General features: G+C 36.3%; 3 protein-coding genes across 6 annotated transcripts; 2 read left to right on the top strand and 1 right to left on the bottom strand.

The window, feature by feature from the left end:
• Window positions 1-1352: 1352 nt before the first annotated feature.
• PSD (ARM repeat superfamily protein) lies at window positions 1353-8693 on the top strand. Its single transcript, XM_021972765.2, has 15 exons — window positions 1353-3533; window positions 3725-3814; window positions 3955-4044; window positions 4170-4274; window positions 4572-4631; window positions 5011-5073; window positions 5166-5261; window positions 5519-5683; window positions 6415-6588; window positions 6685-6750; window positions 6833-6931; window positions 7215-7361; window positions 8054-8239; window positions 8355-8398; window positions 8507-8693. The coding sequence occupies exons 1-13, from the start codon at window positions 1809-1811 to the stop codon at window positions 8141-8143; spliced, it is 2970 nt and encodes a 989-aa protein (XP_021828457.1). The 5' UTR covers window positions 1353-1808; the 3' UTR covers window positions 8144-8239; window positions 8355-8398; window positions 8507-8693.
• Window positions 8694-10904: 2211 nt separating this feature from the next.
• LOC110768915 (plastid developmental protein DAG) lies at window positions 10905-15650 on the bottom strand. 3 transcript variants are annotated; one of them, XM_021972784.2, is made up of 4 exons: window positions 15302-15650; window positions 15049-15146; window positions 14915-14980; window positions 10905-11171 (listed from the first exon to the last, which is right to left on the bottom strand). In XM_021972784.2, exons 1-4 carry the CDS (start codon window positions 15601-15603, stop codon window positions 11155-11157), a joined length of 483 nt encoding a protein of 160 aa, XP_021828476.1. In that variant the 5' UTR covers window positions 15604-15650; the 3' UTR covers window positions 10905-11154. The 3 variants fall into 3 exon arrangements, with proteins under 3 accessions (XP_021828476.1, XP_021828475.1, XP_021828474.1); XM_021972783.2 differs by lacking the exon at window positions 10905-11171 and adding an exon at window positions 14139-14550 and having other exon boundaries at window positions 14915-14950; XM_021972782.2 differs by lacking the exon at window positions 10905-11171 and adding an exon at window positions 14139-14550 and having other exon boundaries at window positions 15302-15647.
• Window positions 11213-13513, top strand: LOC110768913 (Protein kinase superfamily protein). Of its 2 annotated transcripts, XM_088251201.1 has the most exons (6): window positions 11213-11570; window positions 11652-11828; window positions 11952-12087; window positions 12247-12383; window positions 12503-12626; window positions 12729-13513. In XM_088251201.1, the coding sequence occupies exons 1-6, from the start codon at window positions 11445-11447 to the stop codon at window positions 13313-13315; spliced, it is 1287 nt and encodes a 428-aa protein (XP_088107327.1). In that variant the 5' UTR covers window positions 11213-11444; the 3' UTR covers window positions 13316-13513. The 2 variants fall into 2 exon arrangements, with proteins under 2 accessions (XP_088107327.1, XP_088107326.1); XM_088251200.1 differs by having other exon boundaries at window positions 11214-11828.
• Window positions 15651-15701: the final 51 nt, after the last annotated feature.

The following is a 15701-nucleotide window of genomic DNA, read 5'->3' as shown; positions in this document are numbered from 1 at the left end:
AAATTCGTTCACGTCAAATATATGTTATAATATAAGTGAATAACAGAGTTCATATGTCATAAATTGAAAATATTATATTCATATATAGTCCATCGTACAAATGAGAAAGGGTAACACCATGTGATCGTATTCCTATATCATAATCCATCAAAGAATTACCCCACTTTTTATTTTTATAAATATATTTTTTTCCTAGCCCAGTAATTTCAAATAGATTTCTCCTAGATGTGATGTATAAGGCCTATGAAATCCACCGCAGGAGAAAATGCTGCAGCCAACGATGACTGGAATGCTAATGGACTTTGTGTAGCAAAATATTCGTGGGCTGGGCCTTAGGGTGTAGTAAAAAATGGAGAATTTCAGTTACACCCTTTTGAGGTTTAGTTTAGACCCCACTAGTTTCATTTATTCCATTTACACCCTACACTTTTTAACATATGTGAACTCCCACGAGCAGTCAAATGGCAAGACCGTAATTTGACACTTAAAAAAACTAAATATAGTAAGACCCCCTTCAAATTTAAATAAATAAATAAAAACTCATGTTTCAATTCCCCAAATACCCTCATAGTTTACTAAAAAAAAAACAACTCAAATTCTATATCGACTCATCAGCCCATGACTATTTGTGTGTGCAACTCAATTTATTTTGGTCACTCCCAATTGTTCATAATTGATTAATTGTTGTGTTGTGAGCATGCTGACCAATTCATTACATTAAAAACTATATGATCTGCACGTGCAATATAATTTATGGCATTATATTGTTGTTTTATATAAGTGATAATTTATTTTAATATAATCTAAAGTAGAGGGATATGGATTCTAATTCGAGTGCAGAGTGGAAGCACATCCACTATAACCAACTTGACTAAGCTTATGTATACTATGACATTATATTGTTAAATTGATTTCAGCACTAGTAGGAGAATCATATTCTTAAATATTTAACTAAAAATTGCATCTTATGTTTTATGATTCATATTATTCTCTTCAAAGCAATAAAATTGATGAATATAGAACATCAAAAAATCACACTGCCAAGGGAACTTCTAAAAATTAAATTTTGTTAGGTATTTTTATTTTTAGATCAACGGGTAGAAGGGAATTCAAACTTAAAAGATATGAAATTATGAAATTATATTGTGAACTGTGCTACAAAAATGGCTTGTGCCATATTAATTTTATGAAAAAGTGGTTAATTTTCTTTTATAAAAAAATTGGTATTACAAGAATATTTATATTTTCTCAGATTATATTTTCTATTTTCCCAAGAAAATTCAGGGGTATTTGTGTATTTTGATTCTTGGCTTGTGCCATATTTAATTTTATAACCCACGTTAGCCTTCTTCCCTTCGTTCATGCTTCAGTCATTACTGTTTCTCTCTGGCTTCTGTTTACTACCTCTGGAAGACCAGAACTCTAAAAACCTATAAATTAGACCCAAATCCAAACCCCCCCTCTAGGGTTTGCTCTCCAACACACAAACACAAAAGCCACTGTCACAAAAACCCTAGCTACCTCTAACACACATTCTTGTAAAGATCTTCCAATTGATCTGATCCAATAAAGAAAAAAACACAAAGGTAAGCTCTCAGATACCTCTCAATCTCTCTGTCTTTCTCTCTCATTCGCTCTATACCCTTTTCAATATTCTTCGGATTCTCAAACCCCACAGCTGCCTTTGGGAAAAACCCAGATAGAAAAACCGTAATTTTGCTGGAAAAATACCTAATCGCAGCAATATAGTTTGAAACTTTGAAAGAAAATTTATTATTGTGGTTTTGGACCTAAGGGGTTTTAGGTCCATGGATGATCTCGAAAAAGCAATACTTATAATGTTTGATGAATCGGGCACCGTTGATTCTGAGCTGAAACAGAAGGCAAAAGATTACTGTGATAAAATTAAGGAAGAACAAGCAATATGTAGTGTTTGCATTGAAAAGTTGTGCTTTTCGAACTTAGTTCAAGTCCAGTTTTGGTGTTTGCAGACTCTGCATGAGGTTATTAGGGTCCGGTACTCATCAATGAATCTAGATGAGAGGTATTTGATCAGAAAATCAGTGTTTTCAATTGCATGTTTTGGTGGATTTGATGATAAGAGTACTGTTAGGGTTTTAGAAGGTCCTGCATTTATAAAGAACAAACTTGCTCAGGTTTTGGTGACTTTGATATATTTTGAGTACCCATCGGTTTGGTCTTCGGTGTTTGTTGATTTTTTGTCACAATTGAGTAAAGGGGCAATGATCATCGATATGTTTTGTCGGGTTTTGAATGCTTTGGATGAGGAATTGATTAATTTAGACTACCCTCGGACACCTGAAGAACTAGCAGTGGCAGCGCGGGTTAAGGATGCTATGAGGCAGCAATGTGTAGCTCAAATAGTTAGAGCTTGGTATGACATTGTGTCTATGTATAGGAACTCTGATGAAGAGCTTTGTGCTAGTGTTTTAGAATCAATGAGGAGGTATATTTCTTGGATTGACATTGGATTAATTGTGAATGATGCATTTATCCCGTTATTGTTTGAGTTGGTTTTGGTTGGTGGGCTCTCCGAACAACTCCGTGGTGCTGCAGCTGGATGTTTGTCAGCAGTAGTATCAAAAAGGATGGATCCTCAGTCAAAACTACCGCTGTTGCAGAGTCTTCAAATGCGTCGGGTTTTTGGGTTAGTAGCTCAGGATAGTGACTCAGAGTTGGTTTCTAACGTAGCTGCATTGCTTACTGGGTATGCGGTTGAGGTTCTTGAATGCTTTAAAAGGTTGAATTCTGAGGATGCTAAGGGTGTTTCAATGGAGCTCTTGAATGAAGTTTTGCCCTCTGTGTTTTACGTGATGCAGAACTGTGAGTTGGACTCTACATTTAGCATTGTGCAATTTCTTTCAGGTTATGTTGCCACAATGAAGACTCTTTCCCCATTGAGGGAAACACAGTTGCTTCATGTGGGCCAGATTTTGGAAGTGATCCGTTCGCAGATCCGCTATGATCCTATGTACCGTAAAAATTTAGATATATTGGATAAGATCGGAAGAGAGGAGGAAGATAGGATGGTGGAGTTTAGAAAGGATTTGTTCGTGCTGCTGCGTAATGTAGGTCGTGTAGCACCTGATGTTACTCAGATATTTATTAGAAACTCATTGGCTACTGCTGTTGGATCATCATCAAATTGGAATGTTGAAGAAGTGGAAGCTGCACTTTCCCTTTTCTATGCATTTGGGGAGTCAATAAATGGTGAGGCAATGAGAACTGGGAGTGGTCTCTTGGGTGAATTGGTACCAATGCTTTTATCTACAAGGTTCCCTTGCCATTCAAATAGGCTAGTTGCACTTGTGTATCTGGAAACAGTAACAAGATATATGAAGTTTGTTCAAGAGAATACCCAATATATTCACATGGTTTTGGCTGCCTTCCTCGATGAAAGGGGTATACACCATCTAAACGTCAATGTGAGTCGAAGGGCGAGTTATCTCTTTATGAGGGTTGTGAAATTGCTGAAATTGAAGCTTGTGCCTTTTATAGAGAATATTTTGCAGGTATGATAACAAACATTCGTTCTCCAATTGCTTTCCTATATATCCACGTACTTATATTTCAGTTCCTCCAGACCTCATTAATTTGCTTTCGCCTTTTACTTTCATCTCCTTTGAATTCCTTTATACATATTACCATTCTTTTTTTCAACTTCTCTCCATCTCTGCTAAATTAATTTAAATGAATTTTACAGAGTTTGCAAGATACAGTCGCTGGATTTACAAGTATGGATTATACATTGAAAGAGCTTTCGGGATCTGAAGATGGTAGTCATATTTTTGAGGTATTCACTTAATATTTTTATATATCTGTTATTATACCTTTTATGTGCGCTCATGAGTGTGTTTGGGAAAGAAAGGAAGTATTCTTAATAGAGAATGTGGGTGCCTGTTCCATTCTAACGTGTATCGGGTCTCTTCGCAGGCAATTGGTTTATTAATTGGCATGGAAGATGTACCACCAGCAAAGCAGTCTGATTATCTCTCTTCACTTCTCACTCCTCTTTGCCAACAGGTTGTTGACTTTGCATGGGTGTCACCCCCTCCTTTCGACCCCCAATTTTTTTTTTTTTTGACCCAAAATTAAGGACCGAGTGAAAATGTGAGATAAGCATTTGATGTGGTCTTTCTACTGTCTAGGTTGAAGCATTGCTCAGGAATGCCGAAGTATTGACTCCTGAAGAGGCACCTCAAAAATTTGCTAATATTCAGCAGATAATCGTGGCAATTAATTCTCTCAGCAAGGTTTTCAACATCCTTTGACCTTCTAGTTAACATGTTTCTTGGTTGATTTGTTTATATGTAAAATAGCATATGCCCCCAAAAAAAGTTATAAAACTCTTGATCAATTCGCTTACAAGATCTGGTAAAAGAGGAGTTTTTATGTTGTCACTTATATTAAAAGTCTTCACAGTCCTTTACCCCTTCTGCCAATCCTGCTTAGTAAGCTGTATGGTTTCAGAAAATTCACTATGTTTGAATGCTTCGAGATTTGTATTTATTTACATGAAATTACTCTACTGAAATTTATATGCCATCCAGGGCTTCAGTGAGCGTCTTGTAACTGCTAGTCGCCCTGCAATAGGTCTCATGTTCAAGCAGGTTAGTATTTATATCTTTCTTTTGTTCACCTTCCTTCAAGCACGTGATCTGATTAATTTTTCTGAATGCCAGTTTCTCTGAATTAAAATTGTGGATATAGGGCTTTATGTGTGTTTTTTTGTTTGTTTTTTGTGACTCACTATCTCTACACCTTGATGTTTGCCTATTTGATGAACTTTATGGTTAGCACTCGTGGGCTCTGTGATATTTCAATGCTGTTTTATAACATTTTGATCTTACAGTTTCCCTTTTAAAGTACAGCCCTTGTAATTAGTGATTTTTGGCATATGGATGGGAACTGGTCTTTCCATACTTGTGGAGAAGCTGTCAAAATATTTCATGTTTAACAATGTGTGTTTCTTTTCCCATGGTTATCCAGACATTGGATGTTCTCCTACAAGTACTTGTTGTGTTTCCTAATGTAGAGACTTTGCGCAGTAAGGTAAGGAGTTGTGTGTGGGATACCAGAAGTACTTTGTTTTGATATTTTATCATCTGTGCTTGTAACCTGATGCTAGTGTATGTGGTATCCAGGTAACATCATTTGTACACCGCATGGTGGACACTCTAGGAGCATCTGTTTTTCCCTACCTCCCAAAGGCACTGGAGCAATTGCTTGTGGATAGTGAGGTATAAAGCAGTTATAACTAAATTCTTCTGTTCTGATTTTTATTTTATTTTATTTTATTATTTTTGGTGTTAAATCTAACTTTGAGAAAATAATTTTTGGTAATAAATAGAGAACAAATTGTGGACAGGTACTGTGTCACCAAGAAATAAAATTCAGAAAACAACAGTTCTGTTTCGCATAAGTGTACTTTGCACCAGTTATCTTCTCATTTTTTTGTTGACAACAATGTTTGACTATGGATTCAATGATGATGCAGCCAAAGGAGTTGGTTGGGTTGCTTATATTGCTTAATCAACTGATATGCAAGTTCAATACATTATTCCGTGACATATTGGATGAAGTATTTCCTGCTATTGCTGGTAGGATATTAAATGTTATTCCAGTAGATGCACTCCCTTCAGGACCTGGATCCAATACTGAGGTATGAGACACTGACTGTTGCTGTTTTTCAACATTGAAAGACCTGTTCCTTGTGCTAAGCATATGATCTCTCATAGAGTTTTATGCTAATGGCGAATGTATATGGTGTTACAAGTATTATCAGTTAATTACAAGTAGTATCAGTTAATGTCATCAAACCATCATACAAAGGTTGTTACTTAAATGATTCATTTGTATCTTTTCCCCCTGTTTCCATCTTTTATGTGCCATGTAAATTTACGTTTAGACCAATTACAGTTGGGCAGACATGTGGTATAAAAAGTAATGCATCATTGCTTGCTCTAATGGTACTTACAACAGGATCTTTAACTTGTTGTGGACGATGAGTTCTGTTTGTGTGAGTATGTGTTTTCTTTTTCTTATTTGTTTTTCGGTTTTATTTTGGCTATCGGATAAAAAGAAAAATAGGGAAAATAGGACACCAACTTAGGCAATTTAAATGCCCAACATCAAATACGAAGTTACAATGTTTATTTCGTTGATCATATTTTTGTAATATACTTCATTCCACTTATTTTTCCTTTTCCCCAATGTTGGTAGCAATGAGCTGCTTGTGTGTTCTTCATTTTCATTAGTGAAAGCTTCTGCGGAACCAAAACTACTTTAGAGTATCATTTGGAACATTAACAGTTTTGAAAGTTTATTTATGAAGTTTGAATGTCAAGGCCGAAACTTTTTATACTGTTATTTAATACTCCATTCTCGTTGTAGGAAAATCGCGAAATGCAAGAACTTCAGCGAACATTATATACATTTCTTCATGTGATAACTACACATGATCTATCTTCTGTTTTCCTATCCCCCAAAAGTAGGAGCTACTTACAGCCAATCATGCAGTTGCTTTTGTTCACATCTTGTAAGCACAAGGATATTCTTGTAAGAAAGGTATGTGTTCTTGGTTTGCCTTTGGCGTTTTGGTTCTTATTCATTCTAATTACTCTGCATTAGGATAATTTCTAACATATTATTGCTGTAACTTAGGTATGCGTACAGATATTTATAAGACTGATCAGAGATTGGTGTGCGATGCCTAATGGTGAAGAAAAGGTAAGAGCTTACCTTTAGTCCTTCTGCTTGGTAATGTTAAAATATATTGCTTTTCATCTTAATATGGGGTCCTTGTTTTCAGGTACCTGGTTTCCAGAGTTTTATAATAGAGAACTTCGCTACCAACTGTTGTTTGTACAGCCTGCTTGACAACTCTTTCGAGTTTCGTGACGCCAATACTGTAAGATTGGAATTAATAATCTTTGTGATACTTTTATTGATAGTTTTCGTTGTTAAACCATTAAAGAAGAGCAGAATATACACCATAAAACGAAGAGTAGACTATACACCATATAACTAAGAGGACTAAATTGCTGAAGCAGATTTGGAGACAGAGATGTTCTCTTTTAGTAGTGTTCAATTATATGAGAAGTTGCTGACGAATACTTTTATTTATAATTTGCCTTGGATTTATTTTATTGCTTCATACTTACCTTGAAAATTGTTATTTTCATTTGTCGCAGCTTGTTTTGTTTGGAGAAATTGTATTGGCTCAGAAGGTCATGTATGAAAAGTTTGGCAATGATTTTCTAGTTCATTTTGTCTCAAAAGGTTTTCCAGCAGCGCATTGCCCCCAAGATTTGGCTGAGACATATTGCCAGAAGCTGCAGGTATAAAAAAGTGGCTGTAGATTACCATGTTTTGGTGGACCAAATACAAAAGTGTTTCTTTTTAACGCATTTTTTCATTTTTGTCTTCATTTGTTCCTGTAGTTTACGCATATTTATTTCCTTGGAGTGGTGCTAATACATACTTTGGTTATTTGATGACATATACTGATTTTCCAAAGATTTTCTTCAATAACTACAACAGTTAAAAGTGAAGAAAATATTAAAAAAGGGGTAAAGTAGTCAAATAATTGAGTAGGCTAAGTTAAAAGAAATGAGGAAAAAGAAAAGGAAACACATTGGCCTCTGTTCTTTCCCATCACTCTGGCAGTTGCCAAATGCCACCGCTAATATTAATTAAGCTACTAGTATCAGTTTGTTGTTTCCCTGAAGAGTGTTAAATTTGTAATATGATATTATGAGAAGATGTCAAGGTTGGTGATATTTACCTGTTGTGTTAATGTAATATTGTCATCTAAAATGTTGATCTGTGAATGCACGTGTCATGTTGTTCCAATATTACCTATTTGAAGATGTTGGTCAAGTGTCTTGAGCTTTTTCCAGTGGATTTGGGGTTGGTTTACAGGATGTTCTTAAAAGTGTATTGCTTACGGAAATAAACCAGAGCTGAATATTTAGTAGAACATTTCCAATTATTTGTTTATGATTTTTTTGGCTGCTCATTTTTTCTGCAGGGTAGTGATATCAAGGCATTGAAGTCATTCTACCAGTCTCTTATTGAAAATTTAAGACTTCAGCAGAATGGGAGTCTTGTTGTCAGATAGCATTGCCACAGTAGACAAAATGACATCATCTCATGTCAGAGTGTTCCTTGTTTTTGTTTTGTGGCAATTCTGGCGACGCATTTTTGTTCACCGAAGGTAACTACAGCTGATGTTTGTGTATCTCTGCTGATTTGTTGTACCTATTTGGAATGTTATATTTTTGTATGTATTATGTATTTCTGTGTTGTACTTACTCTGGTAAATGTTGCAGGTTCTTTCTGTATATAGCTTTTGTGCGGCTATGTTATGGACAAGGTATAAATTCTTCATATTGGTTTAAACCAAATCTGATAAATAAAGTATTCCAAATGACTTGTATAGTTGCTAATTTGTTTTTTTGCCCTTCCAATTGTTGTTCTACAGTTGTATATTTAAGGAGGAAGTTCTGCTAATTGTCTAAGAAGTTCTGTTACATCCATCGATTGGAGCTGCCTAGTCTGAGATCAAGGTTCTTGTGTTGTCTATAGCGATTATTTTCTTCTACCTGATGTAAACATCATCTTTTTGTATTTTTAGCCATATGCAATTTTCCAATCTTTGATTCATCCAAGTCTTTATGTTTCTTTAGTCACACGCTTTACTGCTTCAAGCTCTACTTCGTTGAGATTTTTTGTATAATCTTTATAAAGTCAATAATTAAAAAAAGGAAAAAAAAGAGAGGGACTCTCCCTCTAATGCTTTCTTCAAGTTTATGCGCCTTGTTTATCAGAATGTCGTATAACTTGTGGTATACCGTCAATTCTGGAAATCTACTCTTATGTTTAAGAAAACAGCCTAGTGTACAAGATGTCTTTGGGGGCCCAAAATGCAGAATAACTTATGTGAAATGTGCTATTTCCGGCTAATCATGATATGCCAAGTAGAAAAGTGACTATACGTGGCATACTGCGATTGGCCAGGATAGCAAAGTAGAGCCATTCCTATTACACTGTAGTGTCTGATGTGGCCGTGGGTTTTGTTTTAAATCTATTTTCACCCCTACACTGATGGGTTTTGTGACCATCAGCATCGCAAAATTTCTGCTTCATTTTCTGTCAACTATCAGAAGCCGGCATCTGGTGTTACTTGAAATTCTTGTTGGCTTGTGGGAGATTGTAACAAGGTTTCCGGCAACCCTATTGGAGGCATCGTTCTTGACGTTCTTGCTGTTGACCATAGACGATTATAGCCAAGTTTTCCATCAAAGTATCAACCTTTATTGGGGGCAATACGTTTCCTTGCTGTTTGGTACAATTGCAGCATGCAAAACTAGCATCTTTTTCTTGACAGACGGAAAAGAGTCAAATGTCATGCGCCCCCCACTACACAAGCAAAATAAAAATCACTTAGCCATCTGCGATTTTCTCTATTTTTCCTACTAGTGTCGTCTAATCATGTCACAAAATATCCTAAACTTTTTCTTTTTATAGCAGAAAATATCCTAAACTTTGTTTTTATTTTTAGTACAAGTAATTGAGGGAGGGGGGTTTACACACAAATATTCATTGGGGCCTATGGGTTTCGAAACTCTGCCCATATCATATGAGTGGAGGGGTAAGAGCTCAACCAACTAAGCTATACCCAACTGGCTTTATTTTGCCATTTTTAAATTTATGAGAACCAGAAATCATCAACTAGTAATGGGGTTGATCTAATTAAAATACGTCAGCTTTAATTCGTCACCCATACTACACAAGCAGAGAGAGCCCTTTTGTTTTCTTTTGTTTTTTGTTTTTATTAAAAAATGTAGTTTTTGAACTTTCATTTTTTTGTCTTTGAAAACACAAACAGAGGATTGAAACGAAATTTCATGGAAGATGAAGGGAAATAATTAGTTACTTGACTTTCTTGGTTACAACCTCTTGAAGCAAAGAATATTGTAGGTCTTACAAAATGTGTTGACCTCCTTTTTTATCCTAAGCTGGCTGTAACTTTTTGAGTCTGTCTCAATTTCATACAGCGGTCGCCCAAGGAAAGCAATAAATGGATGACTATGAGCCTTTCTTTCTTTTTCTTTTTGGTTGCGTCAAATGATAAAATTGAAGTTCAGATTTACTCATCATGTTGGTTGTAACCAACAAAGGTCTATCATCTATTGGTAGATGATTTAGGGTTGGGGCCATTTTGCTTTTCCTAAAGTTCATGGTTCAATAATTCCTGTTACCCTAGTCTTTACCGGATTCTAATGGCTGGTTTGGTAACGTTTTAGATTTTAGTTTTTAGTTTTCATTTTCCTTTGTTAGAGATAGAGAGGAAATATATGGAGGAAAAGTTAAATGAAGAGCGTGAGAGAGAAACGAGTTAGAAATGAAAGAGAATGAATTAAACAAAAACTTGAAAAATGAAAACAACTTAAAATTATTTTTAGTTTTACATAGCATTCCGTACACATTTCTTCAACCCTCCCTTTCTCTCACATATTTCATCTCTATCTCTAACTGAAAAACTGAAAAATTAATAATAATAAAAAAGAAAAAATGAAAAGGTTACCAAACAGGTTCTGGGATTTGGTTTTTTTAATTTATTAAAGTTTCAATCTGTCATCTAATTGCTGTGTTTATTATAGCCAAGAGCAAACAATTAGAACAAACAGTACCAGATATTGGGAGATTCTGCTTTCCAAATCACAAAAGTTACCATTGTTAGAATAAAATACATGTAGCAAATTTACGGTGCATGCACAACAAATATTTTGAGTATGCTTTACCAAAACACTAATTGCAGCAATCATGGGGAAAAAGCCATAGACTTGGAAGTGTACAAGGAAATGAGAACGTATGTTTTCCCATTTGAATGATTCTTGCCACAAAAATATATAGTTTCCCAATCAATTCTCAGAGGTCTCACAAAGACCAACAAACAATACACTTGAACCTAAACTCCATTAATTAATCTGGCAGATGATCAATAAAAAAAAAAAAAAAAAGGCTCTAGAGACCTGGTCTTTCACAATATGAAACCATCCAAAAGTGTCTTTTTCTTCTTCTTCTGCTGTGAATCTTCCAAGTCTTGAAGGGACCAAACTTTATACACTACTTTAGACTGAGGACTGAAAATGAAATAAAATGGTTTCAAGAATCATATATTTTATTGTGTAAGACATGAAGATCAGCCAAAATGGAAAAGAAGAATATGGTTGGTTAACTTATGATCATCATTGGATCATTGACTTCTTTTTGCAGAGTCTTGTGGAATATACCTTATATATTTAGCTATTCCCCCATATCTTTCTCTAATTTAATCCAACCATATGTTTTGGACACACAGATAAGGCTTCTTTTAACTCACCCGAGCCTCTGAGACCATATAGCCTCAGTAAAATATGAGTCTCAGAAAACTGGCACTCAAATTATTGACACCAGGTTGTTTCAAGACCAACAAACCAATCTCAGATCAAAAATCCCAGACGTCGAAAGAAATCTCTTCGCGGAGATTGTCACTCTCCGATGTGAGTAATTCATCAATCTGCACTGTCCTCAGTGATCTGTCAAATTCACTTATTGGATCAAACCTTCATATCTTTACACAGAAGGAACTCAAAAAGATTACCCACAACTTCTCTAAGAGCAACTATCTTGGTGAAGGTGGATTTGGGAAGGTATACAAAGGGTTCATTGATGAAAAGCTTAGGCCCGGGTTGGAAGCTCAACCTGTGGCTGTTAAGGTGTTGGATTTAGATGGCAAACAAGGACATAGGGAGTGGCTGGTAAGCTTTTTGTTTTTGTTCTTGCCTTTTTTTTTAGCCCATTTCAAAGTTTATGTTGCTAACAATATCATATGCTTCCTAAGTTATAAAAATGCTAATTCTCAAACACTTCTGTATTTGTAGGCTGAAGTGATTTTTCTTGGGCAATTGAAGCACCCCAATCTTGTTAACTTGATCGGCTACTGCTGCGAAGATGAACATAGGCTTCTTGTGTATGAGTACATGGAGAGGGGCAACCTAGAAAATCGACTATTCAAATGTAAATATACCATCTGCTAACATTTAACTGCAAATAATTAAGATCATGCATGCAGGAATTTTGTTCTGAAACAATCAGAAAAATATTGATTTGGGAGTTCACAATTTTATTAGCAGGATGACAGAACTTATGAATTTTTATGTTTGTTCATTAATGCAGGTTATGGTGGAACCCTGCCTTGGTTAACAAGAATAAAAATAGCAATTGGAGCTGCAAAAGGCCTCAGCAGCCTCCATGAAGAAGAAAAGCAAGTCATATATCGAGATTTTAAGGCTTCAAACATCTTACTAGACTCTGTAATTTTTCTCTCCTTAGCTCTCTTCTGCGCTTAATACAAGCATATAAATATGGCTCATACAAAACGAAAGAAGTTCCAGAAAAAATTGAGTACTAATATCTCTCTTTTTCTCCCCAGGATTACACAGCCAAGCTCTCTGATTTCGGTCTAGCCATAGATGGCCCGGAAGGAGATGAAACACACATTACAACATGTGTCATGGGCACTCATGGCTATGCAGCTCCAGAATATGTCAAGACAGGTAATGCAAGTTGATTTTAAGCTACTACTTTCATTCCTTCTTTTCATCAGTGGCCTTGAAAATTTCCACAGCTAACTAATCATGTACTCTCTTTTTTTCCAGGTCATTTAACGACTATGAGCGATGTCTATAGCTTCGGTGTAGTTCTTTTGGAGCTACTAACAGGTAGAAGGTCCGTGGATGAGAGCCGCCATGGTAGAGAACAGAACCTGGTGGAGTGGTCTAAACCATTTTTGAAGGATTCACATAAACTTGACCGTGTGATGGACCCGGGACTCGAGGGTCAGTACTCAACCGAAGGTGCTAGGAAAGCAGCTGCATTGGCTCATCAGTGCCTTAGCCATAACCCAAAGTGTAGACCAACAATGAGCACTGTGGTCAAGACCTTAGAGCCTCTGATGGACTTGAATGACATTCCAATTGGACCCTTTGTGTACGTTGTTCCAACTGAGGAAAAAAATAAAGTTCCTGCGTATAGGATTGAAAGAGAGGGTCAAGCTGAGTGTGAAGTGGTGAAAAATGGGAAAAATGGTGAGGAAAAAGAGGTGGAAGTGAAAGCGAAGGGGCGCCACAGGAGCCGAAAAGGTCATCGGTATAGAAATCGGATTAAGTCATTGAGGTCTAGCACTGTTTATTCTGATACAGCTCTGTATAGAATTCTTGGAACCGGTTTATACTCTCCCAAATAAGCACTCGAGACAATTAGGAAAACAAACACAGAAGAAGAAAAGAAAAACTATAAGCATATATGTGTATTATGGTTGTTTTATTTGTTTCTCTCTGATGGAGATCTTCCCTTGTGTATGACTTTCATGTGGGGTCTTTGGATTCAGAGTTTTTGTAGCTTCTCTTACATCATTACAAGAAATACAAGTACTTTGAGACAACTCACTCTTTCTCAGAACACTCTGTTTTCAATTTTCTATGCTTTCCCATAAAAACAGTTTCAGCTTTCATATTTAAAATGAGTTTTCCTTTAAATGGAAAAAATGTTTATTTCAAACTATGAAGTCATAGAAAGAATAAAAGATGATCTTGTTTAAATTATTTAAGGGCTCATGTTGGTGGATTGATCAAACCCTATACTATTCTAATCTTCCATTAGGTTCTCGAGGGCAAATAATGTATTCAATATTCCAAGTCAATTTCCATGAATATTTCTTCCTTTGTTTTGTGTTCAAAATCAGCTCAAACGGCATGGTGCACCAATCAAAGGTTTGAACAACCCACCCAGCAGATTTCGGAGGGCATATTTTTATTAGTCTTACAAAATCTATGGAGATAGACTAGAATTCTTCAGGGCCAGCCTCATATTTCAACACTTGCACCAAACTCCACCCAAATCCCAAGTTGGCCTAAATCACAAGTTACGTGCTGGTGTAACTAAAGAATTTGCTATTGCCTACGACTATAACAAAAAGTGGGTCCCCTCCAATTCAAGGATTTGCAGAAAGGATCATGCATCCCCAATTCAAACCAAGTATGGTTTGATAAGGACTTGGGATACATAAATGCAATGCAACTTTTAACCAAATTTTGAGTGGGAAAAGGCAAAAACTAGGTTTAGCTCGAAGATAAAACTATGTGATAATGTAAATATTGGAGCCAAAGAAACAATTAAGTTTCTAAAACAAGTCTATATCTGCTACATCTCTTCATATATTACCAAAGATGAAGCTCTTTTTCCTCCACTCTATGACATTCAGGTTGATGCAACACAACTGCTTCACATTGTAATGTCTTGCTGCTTAAATCTCCAGGAGGTGAAACTTGAGCATCCGGATCGAAACTAACTAGTTGAGGGTAAAAATTCAGGGGTATAAGAGTGATCAAGACTTAACTGTTGTGTGATTTTCGTCGAGCACCCAGTCTGCATGATATTTTTCATCATATGGAGTAACAATGCCATCAACCAAAGGTTCTCCTGTCCAAAACCAATGCATTTTGAGCATAGACAACGACGGATCACCTATGGAATTTTCTCTTCTTTGGAAACAAGAATCAAACTTCATTTTCCTACTGAAATGAACCAAGTCATTGTGGCTTGAGATTACTTAGATGAGTGTCTACATGGTATTATGACGAGTAGGGCTTACATTCTAATTCTACTTGATGAGTTATGACTTGGGATTTATTTGCAATAATCTTTCAAAATCCATATTTTTCAATGTTCTCTTCTTATCTCTTAAAAACATCATTGTTCATGAATCATGTAGCTTCCACTTTAGATATTAAAAAAATCTAGCTCAACATGAAGAAAAGAAGATAAACCAAGAAAAACAAAATACCTCCATAGTCATTTTCACCATGACTCAAGTAAGAATCTGGTAGAACCCATTTCACATTGGCCAGAGCTGCAACCAAATTAACAACTTCAAATAATAATAATAATAATAGAATAGAAGAGTTTTGAAGAATTTACATTTGATCTTAAAAGTCAAATTCTCTGGGACTTTGCAGCCAAATGCGTAGTAGTACTTTGTAGAAACAGAGTAAATTGACTTCTTTGCCTTCTCTGCACTGCAATTACACAACAAACTAGTTGAAAAAACAAAATTCAAAAAAAATAACTGCTACATTTCAAACACTTCAAGCTAAAAATAATTAACACTAATTCAAGTTTCAAACTTTGCAACTTAAAACGCTAACCCTGATGGCGTTTTTTCAGTTTTTACCTTCCGAGGGCCGTGGCTAGGGTTTGGATGTAGCCATTGATGATCTCATCGCGAAGAGGGTAGCCCTTAGGAGGCTCCATAACCACGAGCCAGTGCTCGTAGTCGCAGCCCTCCACCAGCGAGGCCAACCGAGTCAACCCGCTGCACTGAGTCGCCTCCGAGCTGTCCGCGGCGGAGGAGCCTATCGGAGCTGAAGAGGAAGAGAAGCGCGAAGATGGAAACGACGGCGGACTTGAGAAAAGGTATCGGCGGAGTAGTGTCGCCGTTAGACTTAACGGCTTTCTCACAATGCTTGATCTCATTCCCGGTATGTCGTTTTACTCTCGTTTGTGCGCCGGCACTAGGCCCCCTCTTTTAAGTTACGACATATCATGTATGGGCTGGCCCAATGTATATCATG

Source organism: Prunus avium, chromosome 3 (assembly GCF_965620075.1).
Source record: "Prunus avium chromosome 3, drPruAviu1.hap1.1, whole genome shotgun sequence".
In the NCBI taxonomy this organism is placed as follows: domain Eukaryota; kingdom Viridiplantae; phylum Streptophyta; class Magnoliopsida; order Rosales; family Rosaceae; genus Prunus; species Prunus avium.
Note: the sequence above shows the minus strand (reverse complement) of the source record. Positions and strands in the feature narration are given on the sequence as shown.